The 20032-nt window shown below is 49.6% G+C and overlaps 7 protein-coding genes across 7 annotated transcripts; 4 read left to right on the top strand and 3 right to left on the bottom strand.

Annotated features, from left to right (window-relative positions):
* Window positions 1-194: 194 nt before the first annotated feature.
* J4E82_009528 (uncharacterized protein) lies at window positions 195-1133 on the top strand (the record flags this gene model as incomplete). The annotated part of the gene is made up of 1 exon (XM_051735752.1): window positions 195-1133. The coding sequence occupies one exon, from the start codon at window positions 195-197 to the stop codon at window positions 1131-1133; it is 939 nt and encodes a 312-aa protein (XP_051584492.1).
* Window positions 1134-2804: 1671 nt separating this feature from the next.
* J4E82_009527 (uncharacterized protein) lies at window positions 2805-4170 on the top strand (the record flags this gene model as incomplete). Its single annotated transcript, XM_051735751.1, has 4 exons — window positions 2805-3205; window positions 3251-3713; window positions 3763-3841; window positions 4106-4170. The coding sequence occupies 4 exons, from the start codon at window positions 2805-2807 to the stop codon at window positions 4168-4170; spliced, it is 1008 nt and encodes a 335-aa protein (XP_051584491.1).
* Window positions 4171-5510: 1340 nt separating this feature from the next.
* J4E82_009526 (uncharacterized protein) lies at window positions 5511-6959 on the top strand (the record flags this gene model as incomplete). The annotated part of the gene is made up of 1 exon (XM_051735750.1): window positions 5511-6959. One exon carries the CDS (start codon window positions 5511-5513, stop codon window positions 6957-6959), a length of 1449 nt encoding a protein of 482 aa, XP_051584490.1.
* A 3431-nt stretch (window positions 6960-10390) lies between these two features.
* On the top strand, window positions 10391-11501 carry J4E82_009525 (uncharacterized protein; the record flags this gene model as incomplete). The annotated part of the gene is made up of 3 exons (XM_051735749.1): window positions 10391-10448; window positions 10510-10986; window positions 11035-11501. 3 exons carry the CDS (start codon window positions 10391-10393, stop codon window positions 11499-11501), a joined length of 1002 nt encoding a protein of 333 aa, XP_051584489.1.
* Window positions 11502-13976: 2475 nt separating this feature from the next.
* J4E82_009524 (uncharacterized protein) lies at window positions 13977-15694 on the bottom strand (the record flags this gene model as incomplete). The annotated part of the gene is made up of 3 exons (XM_051735748.1): window positions 13977-14936; window positions 14991-15635; window positions 15689-15694. 3 exons carry the CDS (start codon window positions 15692-15694, stop codon window positions 13977-13979), a joined length of 1611 nt encoding a protein of 536 aa, XP_051584488.1.
* Window positions 15695-16139: 445 nt separating this feature from the next.
* J4E82_009523 (uncharacterized protein) lies at window positions 16140-17748 on the bottom strand (the record flags this gene model as incomplete). The annotated part of the gene is made up of 2 exons (XM_051735747.1): window positions 16140-17431; window positions 17508-17748. The coding sequence occupies 2 exons, from the start codon at window positions 17746-17748 to the stop codon at window positions 16140-16142; spliced, it is 1533 nt and encodes a 510-aa protein (XP_051584487.1).
* Window positions 17749-18652: 904 nt separating this feature from the next.
* On the bottom strand, window positions 18653-20005 carry J4E82_009522 (uncharacterized protein; the record flags this gene model as incomplete). Its single annotated transcript, XM_051735746.1, has 1 exon — window positions 18653-20005. The coding sequence occupies one exon, from the start codon at window positions 20003-20005 to the stop codon at window positions 18653-18655; it is 1353 nt and encodes a 450-aa protein (XP_051584486.1).
* Between the last annotated feature and the right edge of the window lie 27 nt (window positions 20006-20032).

Here is a 20032-nt window from a genome sequence, read left to right as displayed (position 1 = left end):
CTGGCCGCGCGTCGGCGAGCTATTTACGAATGTTCACTCTTCCACTGTCTGACCACTTCGTGCGACGTGCGCGGGCCGACGGCTCTTTTATGTAAGTAACCAACCTCCACATCCCGACATAAACAGGCAATAAAAGCAGCTATGTGCCAGCGCCACGATTACATCTCACGAGGTCGAAATCATTGTGATAAGTCATGCAGCTACGCAATCTTTCGGTTCTGATCTTTCTTAGTCAATGCTTGGTCGCACAGTGCCTCGCTACCACTACTTGGCCCAACTCGTTTCCCAAGCAACTTGTCGCTAACCGGCGTCGTCAAGGTCTGACCACCTCGGAATACCTGTACCATCATACGATAGTTCATGGCCGCAAATCATGGAACGCTCCAGACACTGTCGACCAGCCTATCGCCTATGTTCAGGGCCACATCTTTGACTCAGCCTACGGCATCAATACCACGGAAAATCATGCTCAACCCTCCTATTTCGGCCACAACGACATAACCGAGCTATACAGCCGTTCTGAATCAGCCTTTGCCACACCACCATCGAACAACTACACTGCGACGGTCATCGGTCCCGATGGGAATGCTTTCAGTGACTTCTCGGGAGTGATGAGCTTTTACGCTCACGAAGCATTTCAGGACGTACAGAATACTTGCCAATCTTCCGATAATTTCGAAACTTACAACGCCTTTTATTGGGTTGTTGCAAATGCTTCCAACGCGAACACGTCTTCGTTTGACAACTCGACCTTCGCGGCCAACATTATGAACAGTCTTCTCGCGGACATCCCCTCCGGTACGATCTATAATGCCAGTACTCACACGCCGGTTCCTGGTCTCGACTCTCGTGCCTACTATGGTGGTTACAATAATCCAAGTCTGAACGGTGTCTTCAAATTCTGGCTTTGCGACGACAACCCCTCCGTTACTGCGTTCAGAAATGCACAGGCCAAACTTATTGCAAAGAACAAAGACCTTGGTATCAACTTCGATGCGAGCTTTGTCACCTTCAGTCGATCTTTTCTTCTCTATGATCGTCTGAATAGCATACCTTTTGATACTACAAGGGGGAATTACGCTCTTCTTGCAGACCGCTTTCGCGGCAATGTTGCGCAGCCCCCAAAGATATAGAATATATGGTGTGGCAACAATTAGGATAGGTGCATGTATTTTTGTAAGTTGTAACACTAAATTATCTGTAACGTCTGCTTCATACAAAAGTTCCAACCAATCAAGCTAAACACCCTAACTCTTTCTCTCGCGTTACTATTTGCTTTCGTCGTCTGTTACGATGCGTAGCTCTTTTGCGAGTACGAAGTTGTTCACGTTATCAATCTAGACTAGACCAAGACCAAGTCAGACCAGATTATTACGATCATTAGAAGATAATGACGATAGTTGAGGTTTATTCCTCTTTGTCCATGAGCACGCTTCAAGCAACGCGCGTCTTACCCTCGACATGAAGAACGCGTATACACCTAAACTGGTCCTCGAAGCTACAAAAAAAGGTATTAAACCTAAGCGAAACACTAATCATCATGAAAAGTTACCGCTTCAAATAAGGCCGCACCATCCACGTTGGTAACCACGAGATCACCACCATGGTCATGAAGAAAACTCTCAAATGGAAAAAGTGCCATGTGCATCTTCCTGTTGATGAACGGCATGGAGGCTCCATACACAGGACAGTTATGGGATGTGAAAAGAGTTCGATTGGTCAACGCAACTTACGACATGCGGAACACAATGCTATAGTCTTCTCTCGTTTCATGAATGAACTGGAGGCTTTGTTACGTCAAGGAAGGGTACAGAGATGTAGGAAGAAGAGGGGAAAGAAAATCGTCTTAGGAGAATGCAGCGGAGGCAAGTACCGACGGTGATCATAGCAGCGGTAATGATGGTGATGAGAACGACGATAAGGATGCTGAGGAAGTGGAGTGGCTGGAGGAAGGACAAGAGTAGAGTCCAACAGCTGATGAATGTGAGTGTTGAGGAATGTTCAGGAAGCTTTACCACGACTGGGTGCGATACGATTGACCGGCACCGGAGGGATGGTCGGAGCTACCTAAACACAGACCATAGTATGACCCATTGGCTGTACAAGCGGGTAATTGCTAGAAAAGTAAGCTGAAGGATAGTCAGACTCGTTCTGCACGACGTTCGTGTACTAAGATCAAGCCTCGCATAATCTACAAGCTACAATAGTGCTCTACCTTCTACCTTCATATCCATCCACCAGCTCAATTAGCAAGACCACGTTCACGAAATGATGATTCGGCTGGAATACACAGCTTCATAATGCAAGGGCTAGCGAAGCATTCCCTAGGCCCTGTCTTGAAGCATGATCTTCACGCTCGTTAGCAGGCCTCTTTCTGCCTATAGGACTAGTAACATCGAGTACACCGGCACAGTATTTAGCACAACCCTTATTTTCTCTACTATGCGGTATAATTTACCAGAGCGATATGTTGTTAGACACTATTATTAACGTTGTGTGTTCTTGTTGCTAATTAGAGCCTAGCGCCTAGCGTTCCCCGCCCCGCTAGATCCGGTCAGCGTCCGGTCAGTGGCCGGTGAGAGGATTTAGGTGCACTGCCCCCACGGGCTGCCTCTACACTCTAGTTTAAATCTTCGTACAGTAAGCCTGTGCTCTCTTTGCTGATCCGTCGCGACTGCATCAATAAATGTCAAACAACACTACAGTGCAAGATTTGTCGAATCAGAGCAGCACCATCAGACACTCTTGCATCGTTATCACTTCCCACATCAGTCAGAGAGAGAAGATCGCCCCAAGGCATCGTCATGGAAGCTGCCGCTGCGCTCGTTAGTTTTGTCGGCTTAGCAGGCCCCGTTGCGCAAGGTCTGAAGTTCTTATATGACCTCACGACCGACATGAAGGACTGCCCGAAAGATATTCGTGAGATGAAGACGGACCTTGAACTAGTAGAAGAGTTGATCACGCAAGTCATTCGGCAGTGCAACGAGCGTGATGTGCGACTTCGAGAAAGCACAGAATTGGCACGCGCAATTGGCCACGCTCAGGACAGCGTCGAAGAACTCAAGAAGGAAGTGGCTGCATATCTTGTGATTGGAAAACGTAAGCGGTTCAGGTTCGCAGTCAGGCTTAGCCAAACGCAAAAGCTGAGGGGAAGCTTGGATAGGACTAAGACCATCATGTTTGAGTTCAAAAATCAGCTACAAAGGTAGGCTATCCGAAAATTCTCTTGACGGTCACTAACATCAAATAGCGACCTGCTATATGACATCCGTGATATGAATCAAGAGGTCCTCAGATCAGTAAAACAGACAAGCAGAAATCTGGAAACATACGACACAAACGTTCACAGGGTAATGGAAAACTCTGAGGTCCAAGCGGAAACCGCGAAAGATTCCAGGGGTGGAGAGCCCTTTGCACAATTAGCAAGCGATAACTCCTTTGAAGGTCTGACAGACATTGGAATTGTCGCGAAGAAGCTCGAACATATCACGGAATTGTTGACGGAAACAAAGATATCGTCTTCAACAACTTCGTCACCATCAACGCCTGGATTGTCATGCGAATCGAGTAATATCTCTGTCATGAATGCGTCTCAGGAAACTACTGCCGGTAGTATTTTGAGCTCGCAAAGCATTGCGCCATCAGAATTCCGAAATACTCAGCAAGCGAACATCGCTTCAAAATACCCCCTTCTACAATTCAGAAACAACCAGGTAAGACCAATCGCGCATCCACTACTACTCATCTGATGTACCTGCGCAGTTCCAATTCTTGATCGCGACCATCTTCACCCAGCGCGCCGAAAACAAACAACAACTCGCTTGCCAACGCGCCTCAGAATGTCTGGCAGCATATCCAACGCCAGAATCACTTTCAAAGGCCTTGCCTGAAACTCTTGGTCAGTACTTCGGAGGAATTGGTTTGCAAAACCAAAAGCCACGTTATTTAATTAGCTTAGCTCAAGCGTATATCAGAGATCCACCAAAGAAGGGCAGACTGCGTTCGAAAGTTAATTGTCCCCGATCGGAGATCTCACATCTACCGCAGATCGGGCCAAAAGCAATCAATTCCTGGCTGGTATATTGCTGTGGAAGGACGGATATAGACACCTTGGATAAGACACTGCTAGGGTATATTGAGCATCTGAAAATAGAGGCAGGGACGTACTGACTTGGAAGGTTATACTGTTAGATGTGCTCAATTTCTCAAAATTGCACGGATGCTCATACTTGCTTAACAACTCCTTTGAAACAGGTGTCGTCCAGCTTAGGATGCTTAAGGTTGACAAAAGCTCAACATTCCCACGTTCGCTTCTGCTGCTGGAGCTCAGGCATCATCAATCTCGATAAAACTTCCACTGGTCTCATCATGCGGCAGGCAGAATACATCCAGGGGGAAGGTCTAAATTGGAGAATGTATTGCTATGTTAGACAACAGTAAACATTGGATAGATCTTGAGCGATTCAAAATTGTCCAGCATTGAATAGAATTGTATCGTCGCTAGTTCTACATCAGTCGTTATTGCTTGCTGCATGTATCGGTCTTCGTAGTGAGTACTACGTGGCGCGCATACAGTTAAGAGCAGGCTAAGTGTGTTGCAGAAATTATTGTCGAAAGGCAGTCCTGCATCAACATATTTTTCGGTCAAGAGTTTCGTTTGATCAGGAAACTGCTAACAGTAATGCAGAATAGTATATATATTGTCAGCTAGGCCTAGAATTTGGAAGGCATCTATAATTAGCAGGAAAAGCTCCGTTGCGTAATAATTACGCTGAATTGTCGTATTGCACAGTCAGTAGAATTTCTTGATTAAAGACATTGGAAACAGTAGAATTTACAGCTCAAGGCTCGCACCATAAGAACACCCAATCTTTCAATGTCCTGTGCCCTTTATTATGCCAAAGAATGTTCGTGGCGTCTCGCGACGCATAGAGAAACATCATCCATAGATTAGAAGCAGACTTTTGATTGTATATGAAGTTGTTGAAAGCAATGCTGGGCGGAGAGTGGATTGCTGGAGTTTCGGGTGAGTGTTCGGTTAGCCCGCGAGGTACATTAGCACGTAAGCCCAGATCAAGACTTATCGCAGTCCTACACACTTTATCAAGTATGCTGTTGGCTGAACCGGTTGAAAATGTATTTTACTGTATCCGTATTTCGTAAAGTTCAAGATTCATTAATAACAGGCTCACTCAATACCAATTTTACGGATCGACGAGCCAGCAAGAAGGCACAACTCCGGCATAGCGCAAGGGCTAGCGAAGCATTCGCTTAGCCTTGTCTTGAAGCATGATCTTAATGGCCCGCGAAGTGCCGCTGGCGCCTACACCCCGAGCTGTTCCTAAAATTAATCCAGGTTTGGTCACAGGGCCCTTGCTCGGCCTCTCAGCTTGAACATTGCAGGCAATGCGGCCGCTTGGCGACTCCGCCCACGTAGGCTGGTTCACCGGTGTTCATATAGCTCGTGAGTCTTCGCACTCGCATTAGAGCTGTCCTACATACACCTCGAGATGGTTGTTCCAGACCCAGGTGTAGATTTCTTCGTCAGCTTCAATGACCTCAACCCAAATGCGCAGAAACAATGCATATATTTCGTGAAGGCCGACCGTTCAGACCGACGGTGCAGGTGGGACTGCTCCGAATCCGATAACAGACGAGCGATTGAACTGCATCCTATCATCGCTCAGAACGAGTCGGAAGATAAGCTTGTAGATCATATCAGAGACTACATTCAGTCCAATTGCTGCTCCAGAGCAAAACATCGAGATGTCATCTTGTCCAGTCCACTTTTGATTCCTTTAGTGGAGCGCTGGCTGGACGAGATCCAGGTTAAGAAGGACTTGGGAAGGACTTCAAGGCCATCGGCTGATTCTTCTGCGCCTACAACGCCCAAACGAACTTCACGATCCAGCAGTTCAGTCCCCAGTTCATGCAACACATCTCCCTCCTCGGCTACTAGTCGCGCCACCACGGTTGAGACACCCTTGTCCAGTCCATCGCACACTCCTTTTGCTAGATCGGAATGGCCGATTATCAGCCCAAACTCATCGCGATTAGAAGCAAGTTCAGCACCTCTTCTATGTGTCTCCCCAATGATCATACCAGACAATGCGCCATTTGAGGCAGAGCCTCTAGGAACGAACAACCGGTACTACTTCCGTTCCCGCGCAGTGAGCGATTCCCTTACACAATTGTCTAAACGAGTCGAACTCTCCATATCGGCAGAATTCACCCCTCATATCCACGATCCTACGCCTGAAGATACTGTCGCATGGAAGATCTGTGAAGATTTGAACGTGCGAAATCCCAAGCGGGACCTCGAAACAGGAATGGTCTACATGTACAGCCGCAGATCGTCACCTGGTTATGTCAAGATTGGTTGGACGGCCAGATCGGTCGACGAACGTCTCGCACAATGGTCGGAATGCGGGTATACTCCTATCGAATTGTTCAGAGCGACTGGAGTTCCGTACGCGCAACGTGTGGAGACGCTTACGCATTACGAGCTGATCAAAGAGTGGCGTCGAGAGCAGCCCTGCAAAGGGTGCTTGAAGAACAAAGGTAAAAGCGTACGTCATCAGGAATGGTTTGAAGTAAACCAAAATCGGGCGATACAGATCTTGAGCACCTGGGTGGAGCTTTTCAAGAAGGCCAATCCCTACGAGCTAAGTGGATCGCTGAAGTCTGACTGGAGGGAAGTTGTCAATGGAATGAAAAAGAACAACGAAACTGTGACTTCAAAGAAATTGTTGGAGCACTATGAAGCCACCGTCGCAAAAGCATCCGTACGCATCAAGGAAACAGTAAAAGCAGAGGGAGTGATGTTTGTAAAGGAAAGATCAGATGCGAAGCAACGCGCAGATGCAAATGAAGAAATGGTTAAGAATGAAAGGATGGTCATCGAGAAAGAGATAGTTGTCAAGGAGGAGGAGATAACAGCCGAGCTTTCGACGCAGTAATAGTATCATATACATTGCGATTGGCGCAAGTTGAGCAACGCGGGCAAACTAGACAGTCTTTAGCATATCTGAGATGCTAGTAGTCGAGGAAAGCAGAAATGGTTCATGTTGATGGTGGTTCCAAGCACGTACATGACAGGGTTTTAACGATTGTAAAGATAGTAACGATAGCTCGTCATTTGTGAGTCAAAAGGCGACTAGACTTTAAATGCGATTGCTGCATGCCTCCAACATGTACTCATACATAGCTCACCACCTGAAAATCGGAGAACGTTAATCGCGCAATGCGACAATAGTTCACGAATGTATCAGAATATAACGTTGTATATTCGACCAACACTGAACAAAAAGTAAGATATATGCGATAACAAAGAAGAATGTTGATGTAGGGGTATTGTGCTGTCCAAACAAAACGCCTGACAAACTGATATGTGCGGAGATACATGCGCCAAATACAACGTACCAATGCGAACGCCCAAACTACCGATTACATGTCAAGGGGGTGAAGGGGGTATCCTACTACATATCCGAACGGAGAATAATGCGAAACAGCGAAAAGAAGAAAACAAGAAAAAAGAAAAAGGGAAAAGAGGAGGAAAACAACGCTACACCACGTGCGAATGATGCGCCACAGGGTCGCCCAACGTCCCGCTCGAACCCTCAGAGTACACCCACTAAGAGCACGCCTGCCAAACAAACCGCCTTGTATAATGCGCGACACATCGTGTTCATGCACGATCAGTCAAGACCCCCCATCAGCGACGCGACCGTCTCTGCCGACTACTCGGCTCGCCATTCCGATGACCCTGTCCAGCTGAAGTCTGCGAGCTGCTTACGCAATCCCAATTAAAAGGTATTTGAGAAGTCGGGATAGTAACACCTTCATACCGTCGCAGCCTCTCCCGGCGCGGAGGCGGAGGCGATTGCGCAAAAGCCTCCTGCCGAAGTTCTTCGAGCGCCTGGTTGGTAGCAGCGAGCACGGCGAAGCGTCTGTCAGGCACGCGACGCGCCGCCGTATTGGGTGTGCGGGAGCGAGCTTGGCGCGACGAAGAAGCTGACTGTTCATGCTGACGAGATCGGTGGTGGCGGTTCGCCGATGACCGCAGCGACTCTGGGCTTGTCTGAGAAGTAGTCGTTGTCGAGAAGCGATGTTGTCGAGATGAGCGTTGACTGCGGGGTGAAGACTCCAGTGTCTGGTAGCTGCGATGTTCACGTTTCGGTGTCTTGGGTGGGGACGGCGCGAACAGTGACCATCCGCGAGAAGGTTCGGGTCGAAGGTTCTTTTTGGATTTGGAGTGTCTTACAGGGTCGCGCTTTGCCCCGCGCCCGCGTAGAGTGCTTTGTGACGTTTGTTTTGGGTGCCGCCGCCTATGATGTTGGCTTCGATGGGGTCGCGGATTCAGCAGAGCCTCTTGAGATGAATTGACACTACTTGGCTCAGGTGCACGTCGATACATTTGCGGCACCTCGACATCTGGTACAGAACGGTGCCTTTCGCGATTGCGGTGGGCATCTTCGTAGTGGTGTTGCGAACGCGGACGGTGCTCCTCCCTTTCTCTTTCGCGGCGCGGCGAGCGTGGGGTAGAATCTCCAGATCGTTTCTTTCTGCTCGATTCCTTCGAGCTGCGCTTCTCTGAGTATTCTGCGGCAACTGGCCTTCCTTCTCCATGAAGCGCGTTATCCGCCGGCCGGTCCCGTCTCTTCTTTTCGTCCGATGACGACGAGCTCTTGCGCTTCTTGTTGCCCGGAAAGCCAAAGTTGAAAGACCAGCACATAGCGACCAAGATTTCAGGCTCGGATCGCTATGCGCCCAAGGTTCGAGTCCAGTATCCAGGTTCAGAAGTGGTGATGACTGCATGCATGTGAATGCCGAAGTTCGGAGTGCTAAGATGCACGATGAGGGACGCAAGGTGCTACTTAAGACGCGCGACACAAACCAATAGATAGGAACAACCTAGCGTTTCAAGGCAGAGGAGACTTGATGAGAAGCGGCCTCACTATTATGATATCATGTCAGGACAAAGAGTGTTCCGGCCTGGCAAGGGAACAAGTGCACCGCATTCGCGGCGTGGAGGCCGAATTCCAATAGACGCATGGCCAGAAGCTAAATCAAGAAAGGATTCAGTCAAAGTACCTTGTATCGAGGGTTTGCGCTCCAATCAGAGCGGAGCCCACTTGATGGTGTGCGAGGAAGTGACTGATTCGTAAGTTTGCACACAGTGGCTTACTGGGCCACATGACACCTCGGGCTCCAGCTGATCGACTCATCCTCTGGCGCACTGCAGATGTCGGTCTGCGTTGAAATGGAGTGTAGAACGCTGGTACATGCCAGCGCAGGGCCAGCTGTCAGTCTTATATGGTGCAGCGATCTGCCCGCAACGGTTTATGCTTCTTTGTGTGCGGCTTCTGTGCGTACCTGCGTCGCTGCTACGTGGCACCTGTGCTGTACAGAAGAGCGGCGGGACGGTTGCGGGACGATCCTGGGTGCAGAGTTCGGCCATGTTGCAAGAGTGATGGGCATGGCTAGCTGCATAATGGTGCAGCTTAGCTGCATGATGATGACCGCCTGACCAGCCCGGCGCTGCGACATGTTGGGTTCCTTATCCTTATCGGCCCATGAGCGACGTCATTGGTTCTATGGGGCCCCACAGCCCCCAAGCGAGCTGTGAATGTTGGCTGTGATGAACAGCAAGGTTTCAGCCATTTCTCATCATCGCCCCCAAGGGTTGCACGGCCGCGGGAGTGCGCTGTTCCTGCTTTTGCTGTTCCTTAGCACAGACAGCGTTCGTGAGACATCTGCTCCGCCTCGACGCCGCGCTGCAAGTAGTTCACGGAGCCTTAGTAGGTCCGAGGCTGCCGTCCAATAGTCGCGCGAAGACGCCTTTTCTCAACCAAACCGTGGCGTTTCCAATGAATCGAGGAACCATTCGGAAGCCAGAAATGGTCATCCTGTACTGCAACTGCCGTAGACACACCGCAAAGAACGAAATCGGCGGCGCCGGAGTATTGAAGAGGAGTCTGGAATGGAGCATAGTGCATGCTACACGATGAGTCATCCAATAGATAGCTAGAGTTGATCACGCATCATGAGGTCTGGAGTGGAGAACGCGGTACAATCCGAGATCAAAGCTGCGACCTGTTTCGATCGCACTTGTGAGGCTGACTCGGGTTTCGGGTTATTTGGATTACTACCACTTGGCAGGGACGCACACCAATGACCCGTCTCGTCGTTTATCAGTGAAAAGGGGACTAGCAGCCATCGCGGGATACGACGCGCAGAAAGCGAAAACGCGTTGGACGTGTCGGAAATACGCGTTTATGTCCGGGCGGGCACCCCGCTGTCGTCATGTCGCAACGACAGCGGCAGATGCAAATCTCCCACTCGATAGTCTCTACACTTCACGGTCACACAATCGATACAGATAGCTAAGATGCCTCTCCTCGCGCAAAACCCCAAAGACCGCGTCATCCTCGGTTTGATGACTTTTGGTACGTTTCGCTAATATACCATCTGCAACCCATCTCCAAAGCCATTACTAATGCATCTCAGGCCCCGATGAGAGCAGCGGCGCACGTATCACAGAGTTTGACGAATTCACCAAGCACCTTGATTACTTCCAGTCCCAAGGCTACGATGAGATCGACACTGCGCGCATGTACGTTGGCGGGAAGCAAGAGGCATGGACGCGCCAGGCCGGATGGAAAGACCGCGGCTTCACCCTCGCCACCAAAGTCTATCCTTACGAGGCCGGCGTCCACAAGCCCGACAGGCTGAAAGAGCACTTTGAGACTAGTCTCAACGAGTTGGGCGCAGACTGCGTGGACATTTTCTATCTGCACGCACCAGACCATTCCGTGCCATTCGAGGAGACTCTTGGTGCCGTCAATGAGCTGCACAAGCAGGGCAAGTTCGTCAATTTAGGGTTGTCTAACTTTGCCGCCTGGGAAGTCGCGGAAGTGTACAACATCTGCAAGGAGCGGGGATGGGTGAAGCCAACCATCTACCAGGCCATGTACAATGCTATCAGTGAGTGTATGCCTTTTTCCCTTTTAACTTTATTCTAACAGGCGCCAGCTCGTGCCATTGAACCCGAGCTTATCCCAGCTTGCCGCAAATACGGCATCGACATTGTCATCTACAACCCCCTAGCCGGCGGTCTCTTCTCTGGCAAGATCAAATCCAAAGATATCAAGCCTGACGAAGGCCGTTTTGGCACCAAAGCAGATCGCGTCGGAAGCATGTACCGTGACCGCTACTTCAAAGACGCTACCTTCCAGGCACTCAAGATTGCTGAAGAGGCTGCGCAGAAGCATGATTTGACCTTGCTTGAGATCGCGCTGCGATGGTGTGTTCACCACTCCGAATTGAAGACTCGGGTCAAAGGCGGCAACGACGGCGTCATCATTGGCGTCAGCAGCTTGAAGCAGTTGGAAGGGAACCTTGCTGATTTGGAAAAGGGTCCGCTCCCTGATGATGTCGTGAAGGCGCTGGATGAGGCTTGGATGGCTGCCAAGGCTACGGCGCCGACTTACTTCCGTTAGATGATGAAATATATGACCCATCTTGATTAATAGTTGAAATCATTATTCTACGTGCGCTATTATATGATTGTGATCATGCAGTTCTCTAAGCCATTCCAAATGCTCGTTTCATCGCCATTGTAATGGTCAGATACTAGAAGTCCTACTCTTTTGAAGATGTTGCCATTGACGCAGTGTAACAGGAGGCTCCACGTCTTAAAGAACGAGGTTGAGATGTAATCTCCTTGAGAAAGCCTGAACGTTCGCTCAGTATGGAATATGCCACCTAAGTATAAGCGATATATGCTCATATCGGAATTTGCTTCCATCAATCCCTGATCGATAAGGTCATAGTCCACATAGGCTTCCTCTCCACCGACAGTGAAGTTTGATCGAATAGAAGACGAATTTAGGCCTGTATGCTTGACTGAAAAGTGCCTAGTATCGTGTCCTGTACAAACTTCCGTATGCTTGAGACGGGCAAGATGCCCGCTACCTCTGATCACGAGACTTCCAGTCGCAACTGTACCTGTCGGGTCGAGTGATGATGGTGTACACTCAGCAGAGATGATTTCAACCCAACATCTCAAATTCTTTGTGTCCGCTTCCAATGTCGCAGCCCTGTAGGGACCGTTGAATAGAATTTGACCCTCAACCGATGCCCATGACCAAGATGGAGCGCGCCACTCCTTCGGTTTTTTTGTGGGATATCGTTCGGCCCCGCTGCGACCCCCGTCCCAACCATGCCAAAGCAAATCAGCAATCATGTTGTCTCTCCAGAGACCGGCCAAATATGGACTCCTCAGACGGCATTGGAACTGCTGTGCGAGGCCCGAGATGGCCGGCAAACGATCTTCTTCATGACTGAGCTGGAGCTCCGTGAAATCGTGGATAATGTCTTGCCAATGCAGGTAAAGTTCTTCTCTAGAACATCCAGGTAGAAGGGACAAGCTGTGATTTAACTTTACGCCCGGTCTGGCTTCCGAACACTCACAAGCTGATGCTTCGCGGCATTCCCAGCTCAACTCTTCGCCAAAGTACAAGATGCGTGGTGCAAGTAATTTCTCTTGATATACCCAGGCTCGTTCCATGAGGGGGTAGTCTTCGCTGATCCCCTTCAAGCTAAATCCATCGGTCGGATGGTAGCGATGAGGCAGCCTGGAATAGATGGCATAAGAAGATCCATCGTCCATTTGAACGACATGTTTTCTCAAGCTGGCAGTGCGCTTCTTGTCTTGGAAGAAAAGTGAATCTTTGTCACCTTTCGAGATGGCTGCTCCAATTGTGAGCAGAGAGCCTTCAAACACTTGCGCCATCTTCGATCCTTCCCTTGCCCAGTCATCTGCATCCTGTTGGATAATGCAAAGCTTGTCAATCCATAGATATCGAACTCCAAGCATGCGGCATACCTTCACCGTATCCTGAAACAATGGAGGAAGAGTATCCCAGGATACATTTTCTTGGTAGCCGCCATACGTTTCTCTTGTACACAAAATGGTCGAGTAACCTCCCCAAGAGTGGCTGAGGCAGATGTACGAGCCTGACAATCCGTGAGTTTCTATCAGCCTGATAGATCCATTTGAGCCTCCTAGGTCGAGTACCCGAGTAGGTAGCGTCACGTCGCTTTGATTGGAACACTGTCCGTGGCCAAGAATGCAGTCATTCATCCACCTCTGGATTCTATGAGAACTAAACTCCAATGCTGTGCTACCCGATAAATGTGTATTGGGACGAACTATGCTCCACGGCGAAGATGGACTCTCTGGGTAATATCATTAGTCGGTTGCATAGTCGCGCGATTCTAGTACTTCACATATGATGCATAGATCAATGGCCATCAACAAAGCAAATGCTGACTCACCAAGAACGGTATAAAGATCCACTGATTTATATACTTCGTCAATGCCGGAGTGAGCGGACACTCCAAGACTGCCACCTTGGCTCATGTGAAAGAGACTCAGCGAAAGATTCTGCTTGTTATGCGTCATGTCTAGATCAAAGCCGACGCTGTGTAAGGCTTCTTTTATCATCGCGCATGACATGCACTGGTTCTGCGAACCATGTATGATCTTCTGAGGATCAAGCTTTGGATAGATGCTCGCCCATGTGACCGCTCTCCAGTCGAATATTTCCGGGTCCATATCGAGGCATCCTGAGCATTTTTTAGTCTTTCGTATGGTGACTGAGTATCGCGCTATACTGAATGGCTCATCCATGATCTAAGATGCAGATAGGTGTGTTAGTGGCAGCCTAGAGGGACGAGGTTCGCCACCGCATATACGAAAACGTACGTCACAGTATTACTAATGCACAAGGATTTCTTTCGCTTACATCACATGACATCCTATCAATTTCACAAACATAGGTCTTTGTATAGTGTAATATGGGACACATAAGATCTACATGCCACGAGAATGCGACTGCACGCCCTATGTGTTCATGTTGCATCTGTCTATCAGGACCTCTGACGCGTGGATCGTATTTCCTGATTCCACATCAGGCACCGTCTTCGATATGCTCTACCTCAGTGGCTTTGTATTTTGCCGTCACCACTCCATCTGCGTAATCTTCGCCATTGGCTATCCTGCGAGCATCTTCATCCAAATGAGAGTGCGGCACCCATTTGCTGCCGGGGACAAAAGTCGGACTGTTGTAGAACATTTCGTCCATGTCTTCGAGGCTGAGTCCCTTGGTTTCTGGCAAGAACGCCCAGAAAACAATGCCATTGACAAAGTTGCAGACAATGAAGACGATATAGTATTTCCATCCGATTGCGCTGATGGCGATAGGCGTGACTTGTCCTATCATGGTGTTGAAAGCAAAACTTGTCATTGCGCTAACGCTCACACCTTTCATGCGCAGCGCAGTTCCGAAGAGCTCGGCTGGAATCGCCCATGATAATGGGCCGGATGTGATAAAGAAGACAAAGTTGAATACCCATGTCAAAGCGACAAAACCCCAATGAGCCCCATTGTTGGTAGCTGATGCTGGGAACTGTTGAATGAGAATGGCGTTGACCAAGAATGTGATGCACATGAGACCCGCTCCGTAGATCTCAAGTGGCCGTCGTCCGATTCGATCTATCGCGAGGATACATACGGATGTGCCGGCGAAAGCGATGATGGCGTTGACTCCGTTGAACAGCAAAGATTGAGACGTTGAGATGCCGATTTGTGCGTAGATTTGAGGTGAAAAGTATTGGATCGCGCTGACTCCCGTCATTTGACATTCGGCTTGGATAAAGCATGCAAGCATTGTTCGCCTGAGGTTCGGCCAGTCGCGAACAAGGTCGAAGTAAGTCTTTTTCTTCTCCAGATGCTCCGCCTGAATCTGTGCTTGGATGAGGTCGAACTCGGCTACCACATAGGGATCCGGAATGTCGCCGTGAGCATGAAGAAGGGCGAGGTTGCGAAGACCCTCATCAGCTCGATCGTGATCGCACAGCCACCTTGGACTCTACCGTGTCGTCAGCGCATTGTATCGAAAGGCAATTTTGGGTCGTAAACATACCTCAGGAAACATGTAGATCAAGCTTCCTAAGAAAAGTGCTGGAATGATCTGCACAGCGAGCGGTATGCGCCACTCACGGCTGTCGCCTGTCCCTGCCCATGTGAGGTAACAGCCATAGCCCGTCCAGCTGGCGAAGATCTGCCCCACTGCACTAAAGAGCTGCTGAAGACTAGTGACCTTGCCACGAATACGACGGTGAGTAATCTCTGCTTGATAGATTGGAATAATCATGGTCAAGAACCCAACACCGAAACCAGCGATAAACCTTCCAGCATACAACATGCCTATGACAACGCCAGCAGTCTGAACAATACCGCCCACAACGAAGATGCACGAAGCCATCAGAATGGTACCTCGTCTACCGAGCTTATCGGTGAAACCTGCTCCAAAAGCGCCAAAGAAGCATCCTGCGGTGAAGAGCGCAACGACGGTACCAGATCGAGAATCGGAGTTTTGTTGCAAAAAGAGGGACTTGAAAGAGTCGGATGCTACGACTTCTGCAATCACGGCTAGATCGTATCCAAAGAGGAAGGAGCCCAGTGATGCAAAGCACCCGACGAGGAACTGATATACGCCAGGTCGCATGGCGAAGGATGTGCTGTCTATAGTAAAGAGCAAAGGTAGAATATCCGTAGAGTCGTTTTTCTCTCTAGATGTACTATTATAGCTCGTGGTGAATGCTCATGCGTGTCTATGACGGTCATTCTGCCGACTTGTTGGCCATTGGTTTAGATGCATGTCGGTGGTTTACCCGACTTATCCCCATGAGCTATCAATCGTAAATCTTCCGCCATGATGCGCAGATTGAGGAATATAATTGGGTCGTCTACCCCATGCGGGGCCATCGGTGCGGGGAAATAAGCTCTTTTGCCGAGCCGTGTGGCTAGTTGCTAGGGACTAGTGTAATGTCGCCGGACATTCAATGTCCAGAATCTGGCTGAACAATTATGTCCTGCAGGAATAGGGCGCAACGATCCCCTCGTCTTCTGCTGTATGTGGATGTAGTTCTAGTCTGAGATTGAAGAATGCATCGATTTCAAGGCATCTATCTGGAGACAAGTGGTCTAGCTTCTCTCATCATGGTGTTTACTAATTTCTGCTGATACTTCCCCAGCGTCAACGTAATGAAGAGTCCTACTATTGACCTCCTCACGCAGCTTTCTCCATCCGTCTCCTGACAACAGCATTGAAGCTCGGCTTCGCAAACCACCTCGTCCTCCACGTGTATCTCTCACCATTCACATCCGGAAGGATCTCGAAATCGTACTTTCTAACAATCTGCGGAATGACCTTGCTCATCTCCAACAAACTGATATTCTTGCCAATACACGTCCGTGGCCCCGCGCCAAAAGCCAAGAAATTGCGGTCCAGCAACGCGCGATCCTCCTTGTTCTTTGTGATCCAGCGCTCGGGACGGAAAACGTGCGCGTCGGGCCCAAAGATTGACTTGTTGTTGTGAATCGTCCATGCGTTGACGCCGACTTCGGTGCCAGGTGGGAAGAATTGACCTGCGATTACGAGGCCCTGGGGACCGACGACTCGAGTCAAGGGTGCACCGACGGCAGGGTGTACACGTAATGCTTCCATGATGACGGCTTGGAGGTAGGGAAGCTTTTGGGCTTCTTGGAAGGTCGCTGGGTCAGAAAGAGTGCTGGCTGCTATGGCCTCGTCGAGTTCGTGGCGGAGAGCGGCGAGCGTGTCCGGGTGCATGGTCAGGTATGCAAAAACGGCAGAGAGCGAGATGGCGGTCGTATCTGATCCCGCTACGATATTCTGGGAGGTGGCTTGGCGGGTATGGAAGCGTGTCGCCTTGCCTTCCTGTTCCATGGGCAGCATCTTGGCGAGGAAATCTTTGCGGTCTTCGGGCGACTTGGTACGCCCTGAGACGCGATTGTCGAGGTGGAAGTTTATAAAGTCAAGAAGCTTCCTGAAGCTAGGCTTGATTCGAAGCGTATCCATTGTCATACTGATCCACCAGTGCCATTCAGGAATCAAGCCTATGACCGCTCCGTAGGTCATGCTCTCGTCGATAGCCTCGACGATGCCGGACTTGTCACCACCGTCTTCCATCAACCCAAATCGCGATCCGACTGTGATTTCGCCAATGACGTCGAAAGCGTAGTATTGCATGAGCTCTCTCACATTGAGAGCCTTGCCATCTTGAGCATACTCCTCTAGTCTCTGCAACAAGATCTTATTACAAGTGTCGACGAAAGGCTCATAGGATAGAAGGCTCGTTTGCGAATATAGCTGCGCAAGTGGACGTCTGACTTTGGCATGAACAGATATGCTCGGCTCGGAAAAGAGGTTGTACTCATCCGGTTGCCCGAACGGATGATAGTACTTTGATTTATCCATGGCATCATGATGTCCGAGAATCATCTTTGCGGCTTCTCCGTCATTTATGCTGTACCGATTTGGTGCAAGCCGCACGATAGGACCTGCGTATATTAGCCGTGTTTTTCTACCGCTATTTTGCTCACAGCGCTATTAGCATTGATGTTGGTGTGATCTTACCATACTTCTCATGTAGTGCAATGTTGTGGGTTGAGTTCTCGTGCTTGCACACAGCATGGATTTCCCAGAGTCGCGTGAAGCGAGCGAGGATGGGGCCGGGCACACTTCGAAGAGGCGAAGCCAGGGTCTGGTAGACATACTTGAAGATGATCAAAACAAGCAGCACAACCACACCGTAGACGTAGTATCGCCCGTGCGAGCTTTCGCCGGCCGTCTGTTGTGTGTACAGGAGATATGCCATGATGGTCGTCGGAGTAGAGCCACCTAGGTGCTCTCGTGATGATATCAACTCGGCTTGAAAGAATCTTTATACACCGTTGAGATACATGGATTTATCGGTACTAATTGCGGCGCCTACCGCTCGTACAACATGCGGGGGCGGGGTTAGGCCGACGGACGTCATGCATAATGACCAGAACAACGCGCTCCGCTACTAGCCTGCAGGAACTTGGCATGATTCTCCATAGAATGCGAATAGTCTCGCTCCAAGGTTCGGCCGAGTCTATCAACAGCCTAAGAACACCTCTCTAAAGCGGAAAGAAAGTTCGGCAATTGGAAGCGTCTAGATGGGTAAGCGCGTTTCCGGCTGTCCTTCTAGCACACTTACAACCTGTATATTCGAGAGTCTCTCACTGGCTCTTTTTCTCAACCGATACACTGTAAAAGCAGTGTAGGTAACGCAGGGTTGAGCGTTGCAGACGATGACTGCTGCCTCACAAGCCGGCCCGATTGGCGCGACTCAATCGTTGTACGATGCTAGCGCTTGGTACTTAGAGACTAACCGTGAACTTGATGTTTCACCTTGCCATGTCGGTGCGCTCAATGCCCTGTATTACTTATCACCCTACCCAACGCTACCAACTACATATCTTAAACACGTTACAGTTCTGCTAATGTAGAACTTTCCGAAGAAGTCATGGAATGCTTAAGATTATGAAAAGCTAGAGATGATTCGCCGAACCAGTGAAGAAGGTAGGGTCTGCTGCAAGAAGGAGATGGGTTGGAAGAGTATATTATAAACTGAGATAAGGAGATCCTCGAGGACAAGATGTGTAAAGTGACAAGAGTCTGAAGTATGCTATGCTGAACTGAGTGCAATAGACAAAAGAAATGCGCGGTAAAGTACAACCGCCCTATACATTCACTTAGTGAGGGCCGCCAATAGCGTGCCTTTCATTGTACCACTTATACACCTCCTGTGCCCTCCTTACACGGTTTCTCGTAGCCAGCGGACTCAAAAGCTTCACCAAGACTAGCCAAGCAGCGAGCACAGGTAGTGTGTAGTATAGCCTGTTGACGCCGCCCTGTGTGATGATGGTAATAAATGTCTTGTACCAATGTAGCGATGGAAAGAAGTAGCTGATCCTGTACCAGTGATGAAGGATTTCCTCCGGCCCAAGCGATGCCGCAACGTTGAAGATTACCCAAGTGAGAAAGAAGAATGGCACAAAAGCCATAGGTATAAATCCAGTAATGATGTCCAGGACATCAAATTGAATCATACTGAATACCCAAGTCAGAGCCCAGAAAGCAAAGAACATCTTCGCATCGATGTGGTAAGAGCCGCGAAATGCGAAAGTCCATCCCGCAGTACATAAACTGGTGAATATGGGCCAAACGGTGCTCCAGAAAAGGCGGGCGAGAATATGTGTGCGCAGGTCGTAGGCAGCGTACAAGTGCATGCCGTTGCATATGCCGTTCCATGCCATGATGAAGAAGAATTGCATGAGGATGGGTAAGACGGTACCAAGGGTATTGATGAAGGCTTTGTCGTCTAGGTCGGCGAAGTCTTGAGATCCTGCTTGGGCTTCGACAGCACGTGCAGGAACCGCAAGAGCGGATAGTGCAGCAGTGCTTTTGGCAAATGAGCCGCTGGCGAGGCGGGCTGTCATGAATTCAGTGTTGAAGATGCTGGATGCGACTGATGTAGTGGTGATAGTCGATGTGAGTATTGTCGAGGCGTAGAGGGTGTAGTACCGCGCCGATAGTACATAGTAGGTATAGACGTTACTGGAATCGTATTGTGTAGTAGTGCCATTGACGGCATCGTCGAATCGAGTGGTTGCCCCAGGTTGCGCAACGATCGCTGCCCAATATTTTCCCTCGAAGACCTCGTGTCGAATCCGCTCAGGGGATGATCCTGTGGTATTGACATTGATGAAGGTGGGAAACCCGTAAGTCCCATTGTTCGATGCTGCTGCTAATCGTAGAGCCTCGCCAAAGTCGCTTCCATCAAAGTCTGCCAGCGCAACTTTCGCTCTGTGAACATAAGCTCCTTGATGATGAAACAGGCCGTAAATGTGGGACGCGTTGATCCAGAGGACGGCCATTATCAAAAACGCTGCTGGGAGTAAGGCCTTCAGCATCTTCAAGGGCGAGACATTGGGTCCTGAGTACCGCTTCCTTCCAGTGAGTGTCCTCGTCATCTCTATGGCGGGTTCTTGATCGTCGTTCGAAGGGCCAACGCCTACGTAAGGGCCTTGCATTGCAGCTGCCATTGTTTGCGGATGTTTTGTCACCAGCGG

This window comes from Alternaria postmessia, assembly GCF_024291825.1.
Source record: "Alternaria postmessia strain BMP 2775 chromosome Unknown scaffold_93, whole genome shotgun sequence".
Classification (NCBI taxonomy): Eukaryota; Fungi; Ascomycota; class Dothideomycetes; order Pleosporales; family Pleosporaceae; genus Alternaria; species Alternaria postmessia.
The sequence above is the reverse complement of the archived record's forward strand: the minus strand, read 5'-3'. Positions and strand labels throughout refer to the sequence as shown.